The following is a 20309-nucleotide window of genomic DNA, read 5'->3' as shown; positions in this document are numbered from 1 at the left end:
TTCAAACTTTGCTCCTGTTGTCTTAATTTGGAACTAAATCTCATCTTGTATCTTCCCTTCTACCTGCTCAATATTCTGCTGTTTGACAAGCCAGTTTTGAAACCTGAAATAATTTCTGAAGTGGTTTGAGTAGTTGCTGTTAAAGAACAGAAAATGAAAACTCTGCCAAAAACCGTGTATTAGGAATTTATAGTCTGCTTGACCTTTATAAAACAAGTCCAAGACTGCTGTATACCATTGTACAAGAGCACTTAGGAATTCAGACATTGTGGTTAATTTTCAAATAGAGGCTATTCACTATTAGTCTATAGTAATTGCTTGACTTTCCCCCCCCTCCTCCCTGCCCCTGGTTTCTATTCCACTTTAGGTTCGTTCAGCTTTTTTTGAGCTGATTTCTGCTTTTTGCCAGCACATTCCTGAGTCTATGAAAACTGAAGCATCAAGAGTTTGTCCAGCAGTTCTTCTCAGTATTGATGACAGTGATGCTGTTGTATGTCCTGCTCTCTGGGAGGCTTCACTTCATGTACTTGCTACCGTTGAGGTAATGCAAGAAGCTGCACTTCTTCCACTTCTCAGGGACTTGTTCACCTTTCAAACTGTACTTCTCTGAAAGGAATTATTATTCAACTGATAGGCAGAAATGTGGTTCCAGTGCATGCTTTTCTCCAGTACAACCAATGCACAAAAATTCTGAAGATTTTACTCTCTCTTTTTTTTGTAGATGGTTCTAAGATTAATTTTCTAAGAGGAGAGCTGGTCTTGTGGTAGCAAGCATGAATTGTCCCCTTTGCTAAGCATAGTCTGCCCTGGTTTGCATTTTAATGGGAGACTACATGTGTGAACACTGTAAGATATTTCCCTTAGGGGATGGGGCCGCTGTGTGAAGAGCATTTGCATGCAGAAGGTTCTAAGTTCCATCCCTGGCATTTCCAAGATAGGGCTGAGAGAGATCCTTCCCTGCAACTTTGGAGAAGCTGCTGCCAGTCTGTGTAGACAATACTGAGCTTAGATGGACTGATTGTCTGACTCGGTAGAAGGCAGCTCCCCATGTTTCTATGAATTTCAGTGGATTATCTTCAACTGACTCAGGAGTCATCTTGAACTACAACCTGCAACATGAGACCCACTTAATGTTTTGATCGCACATGGCCATGTTCTTCCTTTTCTGTCTAAGATGAACAGATGCAAGGAAGAACAGGACTGTTATGTCTTCAATAGTTACAAAGAAGAAGGAATTTTGGTAGATGCAACTTGTCATACAGGAATGAAAAAAGCTGGAGCTACCAAAATACATTCTTCTACATGGGTATTTAAGGTACAAGACACCTGCTTCCTTTTGCTTCTGGTCTTCTAAAACAAACAAACCTTAACAACAGATGCCACTGCTGCAACTCCTCTCAGGTTGGGGTACGGCCCATTTGTGGGTCCCATTGCACTTGTTGAAGATCAGTAGTTGAAAAAAGCATAGTCATGCTGGTCCTAAAGAATAAAAGTATGGAGAGATGATAATTCATTGTTGTATTTGTTTCTTTTTGAAAAACAGTTTTATCACTGGGCTGTTGATTAATCTGCAAAATACTCTAACTAGAAAGTGAATTCAGTTCTGTGTTAATTAAGCCATTGTTACAATGTGAGAGCACATAGTGTTGAACTCATTTGGTGCAATTCTAAAAGCTTTTATGGACAAAAAGAATAAGATTATCATAGGACCGGTATGGATGATACCTTAGCAGGCCACATGATTAGAAAGGGGATGGGTCCCTCAGGATTCCTGTGCGGAACACTCTCCCGGCATGTCCCTTTATCATGTTCATTTGGATGAGTAGCCTGCTCCACACAATAAAGAGACATGACAGGAAGCAAGACATCCCTACAGGCGCACTCTTGACGCTTACATTTGAAGTCAAAACCAGCCCATAATGATAACCACAAAGAGAGGCAAACATGCATTTTACAAGTTCCAGTCCTTGTGAAGAAAGCTCATGTTGGGTTCTGCTCAGTCTTTTCTATGCTTAAGATTCATTAAAGTTGTTCTGATGTCTCTTACAACTTGTAAGAGACATCAGAACAACTTTAATGAATCTTAAGTGTAGAAAAGACTGAGCAGAACCCAACATGAGCTTTCTTACAACTTGTAAGAGACATCAGAACGGTGTCCTTGTAACTGTGTGTGACTTGTAAGAGACATCAGGCAGTGGCCAGGGGTGCTTTCTATCAGCTTCGGCTGATACGCCAGCTGCACCCGTTTCTTGAGATCAGTGACCTCAAAACAGTGGTACATTTGTTGGTAACCTCCAGACTTGACTTCTGTAATGCACTCTATGTGGGGCTGCCTTTGTATGTAGTCCGGAAATTTCAGTTGGTTCAGAATGCGGCAGCCAGGCTGGTCTTTGGTTCATCTCGGAGAGACTACATTACTCCTCTGCTGATGGAGCTTCACTGGATGCCAATAGGTTTCCGGGAAAAATACAAAGTGCTAGTTATAACTTATAAACCTAAGCGGCTTAGGCCCTGGGTATTTAAGAGAGCGTCTTCTCCACTCTGAGCCCCACCATCCACTGAGATCATTTGAGGAGGTCCATCTCCAGTTACCGCCAACTCGTCTGGTGGCTACACAGAGACGGGCCTTCTCGGTCGCTGCCCCAAGATTGTGGAATGAGCTCCCTACTAAGATACGATCCTCCCCATCTCTGGCAATTTTTAAAAAACATCTGAAAACCCATATTTTTACCCAAGCTTTCTCAGCTTTTAAAAATTTTAATTTTGTGGTTGATTTTAAATTGTTGAATTGTTTTAACTTTTTATATGTTTTTTAATTGTTTTATGTTAACTGCCCAGAGATGAAAGTTTGGGCGGTATATAAATTTGATAGATACATAGATAGATAAGACTTGTAATATTCACTAAGTTGGAACTATACTGAAGAGTGTTTGATCTTTATCTAAATTATTAGATAAATATCCCAAAGACGTAAGTTTTGGGTGGTATAAAATATGTTAAATAAATAAATGGGAGAGTGGTATGCTTCTTTTTCAGCAATCCAGGTAGAGAACCTCAGGGGTATACTCGTGAGTCAAATGGGCCGTAACCCAAAATTTGGCTTTAAAAAAGCCAAATCTGGCAACAGAGGTAGATACTCCTTGATTAGACAAAATGTTCTGCTAGAGAGCTCTTTCGAAGCCAGCCAGTATCCTTTGAATTGCTTCTGCATTTTGTATTGTCTTGTAGGATTGCTGGAGTCATGTGAATATGAAAAAGGGGGTCCTGCCAAAGTTGTGGACAGTACTTCGAGAAGGAGGACGAGGTCTTGCTACTGTTATCTATCCCAATATCTTGCCGTTCATTAGCAAGCTACCTCATGGCATTGCAGAACCAAATCTTGACTACTCTAGAATGCTTTTCACTTCCATAATTCAAGGGTATGAACCATTAGTCCTTGTTGTTTAAAGAATTTCTTTATTTGTGTGCTTGGTAACAAAGAAGAAATAAACTCCTGGCTTGCTTTGCATGGCTCATTTTGTATCCAAGGAATTTGTGATGAGTGGCTATGCACTGGCTTTGCTAGGTAGCTTTGCACTGGCTCAAATCTGCATGACACAGCAGTTTGACCCATATTGGGGCTTGCTGTCCTGATGTCTGGTTCTGCTCAGTCTTGCTTATGTTAGAGGCCACAACTTCCAAGATGAGAAGGAGGTGGCCTGATTAAAATGCAGTCCCCCATGTCACATCTGATGCTGTTCCTGAGACTCTCGAGCAGTTTCTGGGGAGGCTGGATTAGGAAAGTGAGTGAGGAGGATTACTTGCACTCACTACTGCTGGGTTGTCCACCCCAGTAGCTGATGAATGTTTTAAAAATATTAATATTTTTATTTATTCATCAATTCTGTTCTGGGTTTCTGAATTCCTGTTTCCCCACATTATTGGTTTTGATACTGATTTTCTTGTATCACTTATAGTACTATGTAAAATTAGTTATTACTACATTATTTAATCAAATCACATTTTAACTTGAAGCCAGTAATGAAGATTGTTTTGTTTCTTATTTTGTGTTTATATAGTTTATTGACCGAAAGAGCTATGGCTAGCCATTCAGAATGTTCAGCAATCATATCGGCATTTATGGAATGTTTACGATTTACAATACTACAGAACACAGGTGAAGAAAAAGAACAAATTAAGATACAAGAAATGCTTATAAATGATCAGGTATTTATCTTTTTAAGAATAACTATCAGGCTGTTAATGTAATGACTGACATCCAGACTAATATTGCATGTGCCGAATGGAGCTGGGGTTGTTTTCACCAGTTTCCCTGTTTCCCTCTATACCCCTTTGTTCTTCCTGTAAATATGTCCCTGAGGACTCACAGGGATATATTTTTGGGAGACATAGAAGGCCGCAAAAGGAAGGTGGGGATTGGTGAAAATTGACCCCCCTTTATTGTGCTCACAAAACATTATTCAGCATTCTAAATTTTAGTCTAAATGTTGGCAAATAACTTTACTACATCATTACATAAGAACAGCCCTGCTGGATCAGGCCCAAGGCCCATTTATTCCAGCATCTTGTTTCACACAGTGGCCCACCAGATGCCCCTGGGGAGCCCACAGGCAAGAGGTATGTGCATGCCATCTGGCCTGTTGTTGCTCCCCTGAAACTGTTTTTGAGAGGCATCATGCCTCTGAGACTGGAGGTGGCCCACAGCCACTAGACTAGTAGCCATTGATAAACCTGTCCTCCTTGAATTTGTCTAAGCCCCTTTTAAAGCCATCCAAGCTGGTGGCCATCACCACATTCCATGGCAAAGAATTCCATAGATTAATTATGTGCTATGTGAAAAAGTACTTCCTCTTGTCAGTCCTAAATTTCCTGACCTTCAGTTTCATGGGATGACCCCTGGTTCTAGTGTTTGTGTGTGTGTGTGAAATGTATCTCTGTCTACCCTCTCCACTCCATGCATAATTTTGTACACTTCGATCGTGTCTCCCCTTAGTCGCCTCTTTTCCAAAGTAAAGAGCCCCAGATGCTATAGCCTAGTATCATAAGGAAGGTGCTACAGGCCTCTGATCATCTTGGTTGCCCTATTCTGCACCTTCTCTAGTTCTACAATATCCTTCTTAAGATACAGTGACCAAAGCTGTACGTAGTACTTCAGATGTGGCCAAACCATACATTTGTATAAGGGCATTATAATATTAGCATTTTTTTATTTTCAGTCCCCTTCCTAGTGACTCTTAGCATGAAATTAGCCTTTTTCACAGCTGAGTCGACACTTTCAATGAACTGTCCACCATGACCCCAAGATCTCTCTCCTGGTCAATCACTGACAACTCAGATCCCATCAGCTTATATGAGAAGTTGGGGTTTTTTGTCCCAATTTGCATCACTTTACACTTGCTTACATTGAACTGCATTTGCCATTTTGTTGCCCACTCCCCCAGTTTGGAGAGACCTTTTTGCAGCTCCTCACAATCTGTTTTGGCTTTCACTACCCTAAATAGTTTAGTGTCATCTGTAAATTTGGCCACTTTGCTGCTTACCCCAACTTCTAGATCATTTATGAACAAGTTAAAGAGCACTGGTCTCAGTACTGATCTCTGAGGAACCCCACTTATGGTTCCCTCCATTGTGAAAACTGTCCATTTATTCCTACTCTCTGTTTCCTGTCCTTCAACCAGTTACCGATCCACACATGAACCTGTCTCCTTATCCTCTGACTAAGTTTACTCAAGATCCTTTGGTGGGGAACTTTGTCAAAAGCTTTTTGGAAGTTCAAGTATACTATGTTATAATGGATCACCTTTATCCATTATCTAAGTTAAGAAAAAGAGAGAATTAAGATCATGCAAAAATATTAGAAAGTGTATTTCATATACATTTCTCTAGCTATAGTGAACTATAAAGGATGTGTGGAATAGAATTACATTTTATCTAAAGAAGAAAACAAAAATGACATCACATGTCCTGATTTACCAGATTTAACTTTAAATTCAAATATGTAGGGCAAATGATGTCATTTTTGTTCTTTTGATAAGATGTAACTATATTCCACACATCCTTTATTCTACTATAGTTGTTGGGTCGATTTTAGTAACCGGATAGTTTCAGAGGTGCAGTAATTTGCAGCATCTTTCCCATCTAGTTTTTCATTTTGGGAGTTGCTTGATCTTTGAGGTGATCCAGTTCCCTCACAAAATGGATTCTGTGCCTGCTCATTAGCCCCATGGAAGAATTCCAGTGTTCCATGAGGAGCTCTTTAACTCCGCAGAATCGGGTGCATGGCTTGACTGTTATTTTCAGCAAGAGAGCGCCTTCTCCTCAGTTATTTCTCAACCACTGTGCCTGTTGCATCGTGAAGGATTTGCTCTGTTTGTTTCTGGTTCCTGTAAAAACATCTAATTTGGTTTATTATTTTGGCTTGACCTTTGGACTGTTTCTTGACTACTCTTTTGGCTATTTATTCAAACTTGTTTTTATTGGTCAGATTCCTGGCTTTCTGACTGTGGCTCAGCTTTAAGATTTCTCCTTCTTTGAGTCCTAATTTGGTTCTAATTGACTTAAAAAACACAACAACTTTCAAGCTCTGTAAGTCTTGTAGAAGGACACTACCCTCCTCTGACAGGCAGGTCAAGTGCTTAATTGTCTGGAGTGAAATCATAACATGGGCATCTGCAAAATCTGTTTGTCCTCATTGAAACAGACACGTAAGAGCAGGGCACTCCATCTAGGAGTGGCACTGTATAAGACCACACTTGGACCCCCAACTCCAGTGCTGAGCCCATCGACATAGATGAGACCAGTGTTGGACGATCTTCGACCCTTGGGCTTAAGGTCAACATTGGAGACCTCCCTGAGCTCGGTGCCTCAACCTCCAACAGACGAAGACTTGCGGGGACTCATCATTTTAAAAACTTGCATCCGTTGATAAATGAAATCGACACCAACACTATAAGAAGAGAAAGCACGATAGAACTGACTCGTCGAGTCCTTCAGGCTCTAAGCGCCACTGGACTTGGATAGCTCCCAAACAGGGGAGTAACTAGGGTGGGGCAGGCAGGACACGTGCCCCGAGCACCACTTGAAGGGGGGCGCCACTTAAATTTTTTTTTAAAAAAAAATGGCGGCCAAAAACAAAATGGCTACCACGCATGCTCAAATGGCCTCTGTGAGGCCCTAGGCCATGCCAGGCCTCACAGAGGCCATTTGAGCATACACAGCAGCCATTTTGTTTTCAGTGGCAATTTTCTTAAAAACATATTTTTTTAAATGTCCACCGCACATGCTCAAATGGTCCCTGCGAGGCCCTAGAGGCCAGCGGGGGGAGGGGGAACCTTTGCAGACTCCCCCACCCCGCAGCCTTTAGGAAGCCCCCCGAAGGGGCTACAGGTGAATTTTTGTTTTTAAAAAATTAGTATAATTCACTGTACACATATCCAGTTTGGCACTATGTACAGAGAATCAGGGCTCGTGAATATTGAACTGAAGCTTATGAGCTAGGATTGTATTCTTTTGCTCTTACTTTGCTTCTTGTGATAAGTGAGTTAAATGTGATGTCTTAATAATATGGCTATTAATGTTGTTTGTCTTTGGATCAGTGTGAAATCCTTAGTATTAAGGCCCACTGGGAGTTTCTTGCTCCCTTTCTCTCATTTGAACTGCCTTTCTGAAATACTAGAATATATTCCAAGCAGTGAAACAGTTTACATATCCTTTAATTATTTTCAGAGTATCTGGGGAAAGTCAAATTCTCCATTTATTTTTAAAACTTATGTAATAGTGATGCTACAATGCATAGTAGAGAATTAGACAGGCACTTCTGTTTAGTTTTCCAAGTACACCTCCACATAGTATTTGGATATTTCATGAGCCCCAGAATACTGAAATTTGTAGTTTTCCAGCATTTTTTGGTCTGGCTACATCTACTGCTAAATAGTTTTTGAAATATTAAAAGATTAACAAGCTTGACTTGTATTTTTCAGCTGATATTATGGTAAAGTTATCTGAAAGATGGTTGTCAGATGTTTGGACAGGGGGTGCAATTTCAGTGCTTGCCCTAGGTGCTGTTTTCCCTAGATACGCCTCTGCTCCCAACAAGGCTTCAATGTTGATGTTGGAATAAATTCCCATATTGGCATTGACCTCGGGGAAATCCATGCATACACCATTGCCATCTGTGGTCCAAAGGAGCAACAGACTTTCAGAACAACTCCAGATATTGCTCAGCTTTGGACTCCATGAGACCCTTGACATAGGGATCATCCCAGACATTGACTTCAATGCTGAAAGCCTCCACCAATTTCATGGATTCCGTGCTTGACATTGAAAGCTACAGTAGCCAAACCGATATCGACAATGTTGATGACCCCAACCAAGCCCATGTCACCAATCATCATAGAATCTTCACCTGAAGCCTCTCCAGCTCGCTGGGCACAAGGAGATTAGTCTGACTCGAGTAGAAGGAGGGTTCTCCCCTCGAGAGACATCCTCTTTTCCACAAGAAAAATCCCCAGTGAGAAATTTGGAATCTTTCATGGGTTCTGCTACTACTACCCATCGGGCTCCACTTTCTGAGTAGTGTGTTCTCTCTAATTTTTTTCATCTGTGTGTGGAATGGGTTTTGTTCTGGGCGGCAGTATCAAGGCAGTGTGTGCACACATGCATTCAGAATGGGGCCTTCCTGATTCAACCTGTGTGGGATCTAAAATTTACTGAGCAGACATAAAAAAAACTTGTGAGTGTGCACACGCCTTAGGGAACACTGTTTCAGAGGCTTCCCTATACATAGCCTGGATTATGATGAGTACTCAGAGACTACTCAAGTCTCTAAGACTCCCTCAGCGTCTCCTATCCATCCTTCTGTTTGTAGCCTATGGGGTGCCACAAGGATCTTTTCTGTCCCCCATGCTGCTTAATCTGTACATGAAGCCCCTGGGAGATGTCATCCGTAGGTGTGGGCTGTCGGCAATATGCTGATGACACCCAGCTCTATCTATCTTTTTAGTCATCAGACACCAGGGAGGCAGTGGATGCTCTGAACTGGGGATTGGAGGCTGTTCTGGACTGGATGGGGGCAAACAAGCTTAAACTCAATCCAGATAAGTCGGAAGTGCTCTGTGTTGGTAAAACTGATCATCCGAGTAATGAGGTAAATCTCGTCTTGGAAGTAGTCACGCTCTCTATGAAAAACAAAGTCCACAGCTTGGGGGTGCTTCTGGACCCAACACTGTCCTTGGAGGCACAGGTGACGGCGGTGTGCAGAAGCGCCTTTTACCAACTACAGCTGGTACGTCAGCTGCGACCCTACTTGGAGAAGTCGGACCTGACCTCAGTTACTCATGCGTTCGTAACATCCAGATTGGACTACTGCAATGCGCTCTACGTGGGGCTGCCCTTGAAGACTGTTTGGAAGCTTCATCTGGTTCAGAATGCTGCCACAAGGATGCTCTTGGGTGCAAGTCTCTTCACGAGGATTACCCCCATCCTGCGTCAGCTTCATTGGCTACTGGTCCGCTTCTGGCTAGTTTCAAGGTGCTGGTATTGACCTTTAAAGCCCTACAGGCCTTGGGGCTGGGGTATCTGTTGGACCGCATTCACCCATATGAATCTGCCAGGGCCCTCCACTCATCATTTCAGGCCCTGCTCATGACCCCGCCACTAACAGAGATCCGGTTGGCGGGGATAAGAGACAGGGCCTTTTTGATTGTGGCCCCTCGGCTTTGGAACGCCCTCCCTGAAGAGGTTCGCCATGCTCCTTCCCTCAGTGTTTTCTAAAAAAAAAAAAAACTTAACACACACCTTTCTAAGAAGGCTTTCTAATGCTCCATTATTATTATTTTGTTATATCTGGTAGCTTCTTTAGCTTTTTATAATTTTCAGTTTTAATTTGAACCTAATAGTGATTTTGGTTTTTAATCTGACACTTTTTTTGTTTAATTTAGTTAATTTTATTACTTTTATTGTGTCTTGTGTCTATCGTATTGTTGTGAGCCGCCCCAAGCAGTAGTGCACTGGAGGGGTGGGGTATAAATATTTTTAATTAATTAATTAATTAATTAATTAATTAATTAATTAATTAAATACTTGGTGTTTTCCCTCCTACTCCTGTAGAGAGAGATACCACCACTCTGTTCCTCAGTACTCCTCTCTAACTAGATTGATGGACTACTAGAGCTCTCCAGGGGCCCTGGACCCAGGATACATAAGGGGCCAGAGGTGCTATAGGGACCCTTATCTCTTGTTGTTGCCTGGCCTACCTTATGACTTTGATGATTACTGCATGTGGATGACCATGAAATTAAGAGGTGATCTGGAGAAGCACTTACCACCTAAAGACTAAGGGCTTTCAACAAAGCCTGTTACCGACTTCCTTTCAAAAGACATGAGGTCCCAGTTGTGCCCCCGTGAACGAAATACAGAAGACCTTGACTATTACTCACCTGACTGACCCAGACGTGGAGATTATACACCATACCCAGCTCCACAGTCACTTGAAAAACAAAAGGTACACTCTGAAGTGCTACATGCCCTAAAATCATTCTCAACCCTCTTAAAAAATCAAGTGGTGCGGATTCTGCTAGACAACACAACAGTGATTGTGTACATAAACCTCCAAGGAAGGACGGTCTCCTGTTCGCTCTGCAAGCTAGCACTACAACTTGGTCTTTGACTGTAATAAATATGATTGATTGATTAGCACTACAACTGTGAGAGTGGTGCATAAACTAACATGTGTACCCAATCACCCTGCACATCAAGGGAGTAGACAGCACCTTGGCAGGTGCCCTGAGCAGGGACATGGACTTCTCCCAGCAGCATGAGTGGGTGGCAAACCCAGAAATTCTCCACAAGTCTAAAGCAATCAGGGATATCTAAGGCTTCATCAAGGTTCACATGGCTGCTCTCTCTGCTAGACATCCGGGTTGGGTCAGACGCAGTGTGTTCTCCCGCCTTGACTCTTAAGAGATTCCTTAAAGGGATCAGTAACTTATTTCCACCAGTTAGGGAGCCCATTGAACTCTGGAGCCTCCCCTTAGTTTTATCTACACAAATGGAACCTCTCTTTGAGCCTCTTGTCTCCTTCTCTTTAAAGTATCTGCCATTGAAAACTGCATTCTTGGTTGCCACCACATCGACATAGAGAATCGGTGAACTAACAGCTCCTCAGGCTAATTCCCCTTACACTAAATTATATCCAGATGAAGTCGTTCTAAGGACAGACCTATCCTTCAGATCAAATATAGTCTTGGAATGCCATCTGAACCAAGATATTGCCTTACCTATATTCTTCTTGAACTCTTCTACGTCTTTGGAGAAATCCATGCACTCCTTGGATGCCAGAAGGTCCCTTCTTTGTTACATGGACAGGACGAATCCATTCAGAAAGGCAAATAAGTTATTAATATCCTATAAAGGAGACAAACATGGTCAGCCTGTATCAAGACAGAGATGCTCTCACTGACTTGTGGAACTAATTTTTATATAATAAGGTGTCAAGCCTTCCTCTAAAGTGAAGGTATATTCCACTAGAGCTATGGCCACGTCAGCAGCCCACATGTCGGGCATCAGCATGACAGACATTTGCAAGGCAGCTACGTGGTCCTGACATCGCTGTGGACATCTAGTCAGCGGCAGAGGCCCAATTTGGTTGGCCTGTCCTTTAAAAGATGCTGTAGCCATATCCTAGCACCCACCACCTCTAGGTGAGCTCGCTAGTCACCCATTTTGTGAGGGAACATGGGTCACCTCACAGAGAGCCGATCAGGAACTTAGAAGAAGGTGCTCTCCTGCCCAAAATGATTGTGCCACGTGCGTGATTCAGTAACACGAGCCAAAGATTCAGCCAAAGAGCCCCTCGTGGAGCTTTGGAATTCTTCCGCGTGGCTACTGCACATGCACAGAACCCATTTTGTGAGTGAGCATGGATCACCAGAAAGATTGCCTGTTGCAGGTAAGCAACCTGTCTATTTCCACACATGCACACACACCAAAAAGGGTTAATTAAGTAGAACATGTTCCTGATTTTTGTTGGTTTCATTATTTTAAAATAATTCAGCAGACAGCTTAAAAGATCTGGGGTCATCCCAAAATTGCAGGCTCTACAATATTGCCAGCACATAGGTAAGAGGTCTGCTTTTGAAGCTTGACAGTGCTATTAAAATCTGCAGTGAATTGGTCAAATAGACCTGCTAGGCAAGAAATTCCAAAGTAAGGCACAACCCAACAGGAGCATGTTTACAAATGTAACGGCACAATTTTCTAGGATTAAACACAAAGGCTAATTAGGGTACTTAGCTCTGCACTGAATATTTACCCATGAGCATTTTGAGAGCTAAAGGTGTGCTGCTGCTATGAACATTTATATACTACTTTTCAACAGACATTCTCAAAGCGTTTTAAATAGAAACATAAATAATTAGATAGTTCCCTGTCCCCAAAGGGCTCACAATCTAACAATAAACATACACCAGCAACAGCCACTGGAGATATGCTGTGCTGCGACCCCACCCCATCCCCGCTTTCAGAATATTGGTAGTCTTGAACCTGTTTGCAGCCTTGATCTGATGGTACTTTGGTGCATTGTTTCCCCCAATTTTGTCAGGGCTCCCCCATTTTCCTTTCACTGTGTGATCCCAGACCATCAGGAGTCACATAGTGAATGTGACGATGTCACAGTGTCATGTAGCCAATCAGACTTGACTCCATGAGGACATTGGAGGAAGGGCAAACAAAATCAAGTGCATTGCCCTCATTCTGAATGTTTATTAGGATGTGTGGTGGGAAGTGCGGCCAAGCCAACCAGGCTGCCACTGCCTGTCTTGCTGCACTGCACTGTGGTGATTTCATTGTCTGCTGCTACTTGCTGCTTACAAATATTTATATACCACTTTTCAATAACAGTTCTCAAAGCAGTCTAGTAAGGTGGGGAACTTTGCCCTGGGTTGTCCACTCCTCCAACACAGCGCCCAGCACAGTGGGCAACTATTTCCCCCCTCTTGTTGTGCCCTTGTGGATGGAAATTACTGAAACGGATAGAGCTTTTTGTAGGAGGCTGAAGTGTTCATGACAGGTACCATTGTTTTAAGTTCAGCCCTAATCAATGTTTTTTTTTTCCTTTTTACAGTTAATTCCCCTCATTGACACAGTGATTAAAGAGCCCAAGTTACAAAATGGATCATTATTTTATGAGGTAGCAAAGACTTTAAACTTCTGGAAAACAAGAGCAGAAACTTCAAGTGGTGATGGAACAGCTCTCACTTGTCAGAGAATGTTGTTGAACTTTTGGGATGGCCTTTCAGATACATGTGTGGTACATGTTGATGTAATGGATGCAAATGAGAAATCTTTGGCTGCTGTGTCTTGTTTGCTGCAAGTTCTTCAAAATCCAGAAAATCAGACAAATCTAACCAAAAGGAAAGCTGCGAAGATCAGATTTGCAGAAGAGGGTGAAGCTGAAAGCAACACTGAACATGAGAAGTGGGTTGATGTGCAAAATAGCAGTGAGCCTGCCACTTTACTTCATGGACAACATCTTTCTCCTCTAAAGAATGAGCCTTTAGAAGATTTGGTTTGTAAACTTGCAGAACTGAGTATTGTATATACTAATGAACAGAGATCTGACCGACACTTAAAGTTCTTGTCAGCTCTTCTTAGCAACTTTGCTTCTAGTAGAGTTTTCCAGGTTCTGTTGGAGAATAGGAGCAATATTCAGGAGGCTGTGAAGTATGAAAATCCAGCTATCCAATTTTTGTATGAAAACTTAATAGATTGGCTGAAAGAAGACCAGAGGAAAGAAACTGACTTCTTGGTTGATATGTTGTATAGTGTCCTTCACTGCTGCAGCATCAGCACAGAGAGAGAAAACATTCTCAGTGACTTAACAAAGGTACTGTATTCTTATACATAAAAATAAAACCCATTACATATACATTGTTTTTGTGGATCAAGAATGTGGGAGTAGTTTAAATAGTCTTGATTGGAATTACTTAATGCTTGCTTCCTCCAACTTTTAGATAATCCAGATGGTAATGATATGTTTTGAATACATATTAGAGACAAAGTAAAGTAGTGTTATCATTAATGCAGCAAAGTAAACAGATTTTTTATTAACTTCTTAAAATATACCTTTAAAAATGATTTCTCTTGTATATGTCAGTTAAGTTTTTTAAATAACATGTGCTGCCCTACTGTGCATTTGTGAAAACTCTTATGAAAATAAATTATTATTTTGGGTCATGGGTAAGCGATTGTCTTCATCAGAGTCACTAGAAAAGAAGTTTGAAAAACCCCTGCCTCTGCTCTAAGGCAAAGTCACCCAGTCATCTAGCATCATTTTATAAGGGCCCCCCAATGACTCAAAATATGGAGTTCTGCCCTTAGTACTAAGCTAGCTGATTATTGCCATGCTCTAATTACTCCTAAGTACCATCGAGCATTTACGCTGGCCCGCTTTGATGTATTGGCTTCGGTGGGTTGATATGGTAGATATGGTAAGGTTCCTTTTTCTGAACACTTCTGCCCATGCAACGCACAGGCGATAGAAGATGTGGGTCATATTTTGTTATATTGTAATTTTTATAGGGGCTCATGTGAGTCATTAATTTTACCCCATAAGGACATACCAGGCAGAGAAGATGAAGTATACAGGTGAAACTCGGAAAATTAGAATATCGTGCAAAAGTCCATTAATTTCAGTAATGCAAATTAAAAGGTGAAACTGATATATGAGACAGATGCATTACATGCAAAGCGAGATAAGTCAAGCCTTAATTTGTTATAATTGTGATGATCATGGCATACAGCTCATGAAAACCCCAAATCCACAATCTCAGAAAATTAGAATATTACATGGAACCAAGAAGACAAGGATTGAAGAATAGAATAATATTGGACCTCTGAAAAGTATAAGCATGCATATGTATTCAGTACTTGGTTTGGGCCTCTTTTGCAGCAATTACTGCCTCAATGCGGCGTGGCATGGATGCTATCAGCCTGTGGCACTGATGAGGTATTATGGAAGACCAGGATGCTTCATTAGCGGCCTTCAGTAGTTCTGCATTGTTTGGTCTCGTGTCTCTCATCCTTCTCTTGGCAATGCCCCATAGATTCTCTATGGGGTCAGGTCAGGCGAGTTTGCTGGCCAATCAAGCACAGTACACTGTATACTTTTCAGAGGTCCGATATTGTTCTATTCTTCAATCCTTGTCTTCTTGGTTCCATGTAATATTCTAATTTTCTGAGATTGTGAATTTGGGGTTTTCATGAGCTGTACGCCATGATCATCACAATTATAACAAATTAAGCCTTGACTTATCTCGCTTTGCATGTAATGCATCTGTCTCATATATCAGTTTCACCTTTTAATTTGCATTACTGAAATTAATGGACTTTTGCACGATATTCTAATTTTCCGAGTTTCACCTGTATCATCAGACATCAAGCCAATGTTACTTACAACATGGCTAAATTTTGTTTAATAGCAATGGATATACCATAACATCTAATGACTAACATAATGGAATAATTATCTATGTCACTGTATATTTGTAAAACTATATTGTTGCATGGTTATGACAATATGTTCCTTCCTTCATGTTTCTGTACTGGTCAAAGACAGTAACAAAGCTTATCTATCATTTTATATAAGAGGAAGCCAATAACAATGTTAATATTAGGCATTGTATTTCCGAGCTTGAATCACATAGATTTATGTTTTATTTCCCAGTATCAGTCACGTTGATTTAGGGCATCCCCATAATACAAGATGTTACTAAGTTGTGAGGGATTCAAATGTCTACAGTTGGCAGTGACTTTCTGGGGGAAAGCATTCTTCCTACCCTCATCCTCTGCAGCTTGTGATTTCATTGGGTGTAGCATCTGGAATATTGATTTGTGTCACAGATACTTTTAGTGTCTGTGGCATTAGTGGTGATCACAACACTTACCTTTCCTTTGCTTCCCATGCTCATATCATCTAAATCCTGTCCCCACCCCTTTTTAAAATGTTGAAATTAATGTTCTGGGCGTAGGTTCTTCAGGGTCACTGAGGAGCAAGATGCACACATGGGCACCTTTCTCGTAAGAGGGGGCTGCTTATAAACAGATCTACTCACAGGGAACCTTCCCCCAATTGGAATGCATCATGAGACTAGATCTACCCATGAGGAAGCCTACAGTCTGCTGTGCCGAGCAAAAGGCATGAGGGGCTTCTCTGGCATCAGATTTACTCGTGGGTGGGTGGGACAGGGAGCAGAGGACTAGTGTATGTCAAAGAACAAATATGAGCTGAAGCCACTCTGCAGGGTTTGTGCAGATTCCTTCTTGTCACACTATATTGAAATTTCTTTCTCTTATTTTAGATGGACCTGAGATGGAATATTCTCCTTCAGATAATTCAGAAGGTATCATCAGGTGTTTTGTCCTTTTTGTTTTTGTCTTTTACATATTATTCTGGAGCTAGAGAAGTATGCAGTGGCTTCTGTTTACACATGGGGGTTTTCCCCTTCTGGAGGCAGCTCCCATACCCCCTGAAAACTTTCCCTCAAGGTTGGGGGACCTTCTGAAGCAACACTTCTGTTTGGCATGTTGCTGGACAGCAAAATCAGCTGTGAAACACACATGTACCCCATCGGCCTAAGGACCTGTCATGGACCAGATTTTTCTGTCTCTTGGCCACCATTTCTATGTATTTTTTTTTATTTTATTAAAATTTAAGCATGTATATAATTATAATCCTGACTGAAGTCTGGTGAGTATCTAATGCATGTGCAGTTGGATGCATTTTGCTCCAGAAATGTGTGTGTGCGCCCAGACAGCACATCCTAGAAGTTCTGCAACTTTACTGTGTGTTTCAGGGATACTGAAGCAAAACTGAGAAGAAATCTGCAACTTAATATGTACATTTACTATGGATGTGTTAGGCCCAGCAATCTTGAGTCTCTATTTTTAAAAGTGCAGTTATCTTAATTAAGGTCAAAATGGCCCATCTTATTCCATTTGAATATCTGTATCATTTCCACAAGTATTTAGTTGAGATGAAGGTGTACTTAAATTCACATTAGAAAGGAGGAAAAAAGAATAAGTTTCCAATTTCAGTCTTTCTCTTCTGCCCTAAAACATTTCTCTGCCTACTCCTTTAAAAAACAAACAAAACTGAAGTGCAGTTCAGATAAATTTAAAAATGCTTAAGTCACATGGATCTGAATGGATTGTATCTTGGATTTGTTGCCAGAGATAATTTTTATGTTCTCTTTGGATGTGTGGGGGTGTGTTCTCTGTAATCCCATGGAATCACTTTGGTCATTCTGGTGATCTCTGCAGTTGTAATAAACCCTATATAATTTTTGAGCACCTTAAAGAAACAGCAGTGATATAAGGGATGATTATTGCCATTTAACATGTCAGAAAATGGATGCTTCAGTACATTGCTAAAGATGTGTGAGGTTTGTTTTCAGGCTAGTATCAGAATCTTGATGGCTTCTCACTGATTTAATTGTGTACAAGCTGACCTGGTGCAGAGCATCTGTGCCCCTAGTCCTCCCACGGCAGCTAGCCATTCGCCAGGCCACCACTTCTCTCCCCTCGCCCACGGCTAGTCATTCGCCAGGCCGCCACTTCTCCTCCCTTGGTGGCTGGCTGTCCCCGTTGCTAATTATCAGCTCACTCGTGAACTCTTGCGAGAGCTGCCATGCATGGGATTAGCGACAGGTACATCTAGGAGAGTTAAATATATAGATGCACATCAAAAGGCAGAACTCTTTCCTTCCTCTTATTTATCCAGAATGCGATTCCCCGAAAGCTCACACATTTGAAAGCATTTATAAAGATTCTAGCTAAACTATCTGTCTGAAGAGAAGCAGGGGCAGAAGGCGCTAAAGCCTTCCCGCATTTTCTCAGCAGGGTGGGCAGCAATCGAGTTAAAATGGCAGTTTTGCTTGCACCGTGATGACCAATGGCAGACAACTTTAAAGCTCCACAGGGAGGGGAAAACAGACTGCATCAATGGATTGGATGCAGTTCTCCATGTGTGCATCTTGGCAGTCCTTTTTTCACAGTTCCTGGGAGTCTCTGCAGATAAATAGGAAGGGGAAAATCACAGCCAAATAACAAAGAGGAAAATCTTCCTGGTTCAGTTCTGTTTCTCTCCCTGTTCAAATTTCACAACAAATTTAAAGGACTCGGGATACTTAAGAAAGAATTTATCATCTCATGTGCTGTGTGAGGCAACATCACAGCAATATTGATGGAAGCAAAGAGCTGCTCAGAGATGAGGATGGAGCCTTCCTCCCAGTTCTCGGTGCAAAACCCCGTCACTGTTGCTGCAGAGTGAGGCTGTTCACAAACAAGCAGCCCTGCCCAGGCTTGGGCAGCCCTGACTGGATAGGGCTGCTTGTGTGAAGCACCCGGACTGTGGCCGATTCCGTTGCTGCCTCTCCAGGTAGCTCAGGGGTTTTACGCAGGCTTTCACCCAGGGAGAAGGGCATGAGCATGACCTTTCCACTGGGGTCCCTGGCTGTGTATCTGGTTGGACTGCCTGAAACCTGAGCAGACACAGAGCTGGGTGCCTAGAGCATCCGGCTGAGGAGGAGCGTCTCAATGCACTGTGCTCCATCCATGGAGCCTTTAGGGATTTCTGGAGGCCAGGCTGCCTTTTCCCAGCCTCCAGAAGGCCACACGGTTCCCAGGAGAGCCACTTGTGTGGGCATACAAGCCGCACAGCCAGAAGAGGACTGGAGATCATCTTGAGGGAAAGTAGGTGCTATCTTGTCTCCCTCCACACCTGACTTGAAGATCTTGTGAACAAGCTCAGTGTGTAAGGAATCCTCAGATATCTTGGTGATCACAAGACCAATATATGCTTTGAGAAAGAGAGAAAGTATATGTATAACAATCAGTGAAGCTAATTTGAGGATCATTGATTCTCTAAGTAAACAATCACTCTGAAAAATCTGTGGGTATATTTTTATGATCTAGGCATGTTCAAGTGCAGAGAAACATTCTTTAGTTTCTGCCTGGCTAAAAGGAGATGTATTGGGGGAGAAGCTTGTGACTTTGGCTGATGATCTGTGCAACACAAGCTTGAAAACAACAGTAGCTGCAGCAGAATCCTTTCATTCAGAAAGATGGACCTTACTAAGTTTGGTGTTATCTCAACTGATTAAAAATGGTAGGTGCCTTTTGGCTGTCTTGAAGAATAATAATGTTCTCTTTCATAACCTTTATGAAAGATAATTGGAGGGCAGGCCTGCTATGGGTGGGAAGTGTGAGACACTACCATTGATACGTCAAATACTATGTTGTTCATTTATCTTTGATAATACGCCAGTGTCCTGCAGAATTCAAGGTTTCTAAGAAGTGGAATGCAGACTCATTGGGATCACTAAAAATGAAGAGTCTCTAACTGGGGCAGAATCAGTTGACTGGGGTTGGAGATTCCATGTCTGCAAACTGCACATAGTCCAGGATATTTGGTGCTTTTAGCAATCTCAGAGTAACTTAAAGTGTTTCTCTCTTTATCAATAGAGTCCTTGATTGGTGAAACTTATGTTAAGAGGATTATTGATAAACTTCAAGCAGCTCTGTCTAGAGCTAAGGATCTCTCAGAAGCTGGAAATACGGAACCATCTGTGTCTTTCATCTGTGACATAGCCTCCAACTTTTTCAGCTCAGTTAAAGGATGCTTGTTGATGCCATCATCAGAAGATTTATTGTTCACCATTTTCCAGTTGTGTGCACAGAGCCAGGATGCAACACGTTTGTCAGGTACTAAGGGATAAATGGCCAATTGCGTATTGATTCTGCCATATGCTTTTTATCCCCTACTGCTGTGTAACTGTGGCTGGATCCAGACTAACATAGCACTGATAAAGCACTCATAAGAATAGCCATGCTGGATCAGGCCCAAAGCCCATCTAGTCCAGCGTCCTGTTTCACACAGTGGCCCACCAGATGCCACTGGAAGTCTACAGGCAGGAGTTGAGGGCATGCCCTCTCTCCTGCTGTTACTCCCCTGCAACTGGTACTCAGAGGCATCCTGTCTTTGGGGCTGGAGGTGGCCTATAACCCTCCGACTAGTAACCGTTGATAGACCTCTCCTCCATGAAATTATCCAAGCCCCTCTTAAAGCCATCCAACTTGTTGGCTGTCACCACATCTTGTGGCAGAGAATTCCACAAGTTGATTAGGCATTGTGTGAAAAAATACTTCTGTTCGCTAGTCCTAATTTTTCCAGCAATCAATTTCATGGGATGACCCCTGGTTCTTGTGTTATGTGAGAGGGAGAAGAATTTCTCTCTATCCACTTTCTCCACACC

The 20309-nt window shown here is 42.1% G+C and overlaps 1 protein-coding gene across 1 annotated transcript in view; it reads left to right on the top strand.

The window, feature by feature from the left end:
* The window catches only part of LTN1 (listerin E3 ubiquitin protein ligase 1), a 59344-nt gene that overhangs the window by 9658 nt on the left and 29377 nt on the right, over positions 1–20309 (top strand). Inside the window, exons 7-13 of the mRNA XM_053309508.1 lie at positions 368–541; positions 3229–3419; positions 4059–4206; positions 13121–13882; positions 16356–16397; positions 18970–19162; positions 19519–19758. Of these exons, the coding sequence (XP_053165483.1) occupies positions 368–541; positions 3229–3419; positions 4059–4206; positions 13121–13882; positions 16356–16397; positions 18970–19162; positions 19519–19758 (1750 nt within the window). The remainder of the gene's footprint in view (positions 1–367; positions 542–3228; positions 3420–4058; positions 4207–13120; positions 13883–16355; positions 16398–18969; positions 19163–19518; positions 19759–20309) is intronic.

The sequence above is a fragment of the Hemicordylus capensis genome, chromosome 3 (assembly GCF_027244095.1).
Source record: "Hemicordylus capensis ecotype Gifberg chromosome 3, rHemCap1.1.pri, whole genome shotgun sequence".
NCBI classification, from domain to species: domain Eukaryota; kingdom Metazoa; phylum Chordata; class Lepidosauria; order Squamata; family Cordylidae; genus Hemicordylus; species Hemicordylus capensis.
This window is presented reverse-complemented; position numbering and strand designations above follow the sequence as displayed.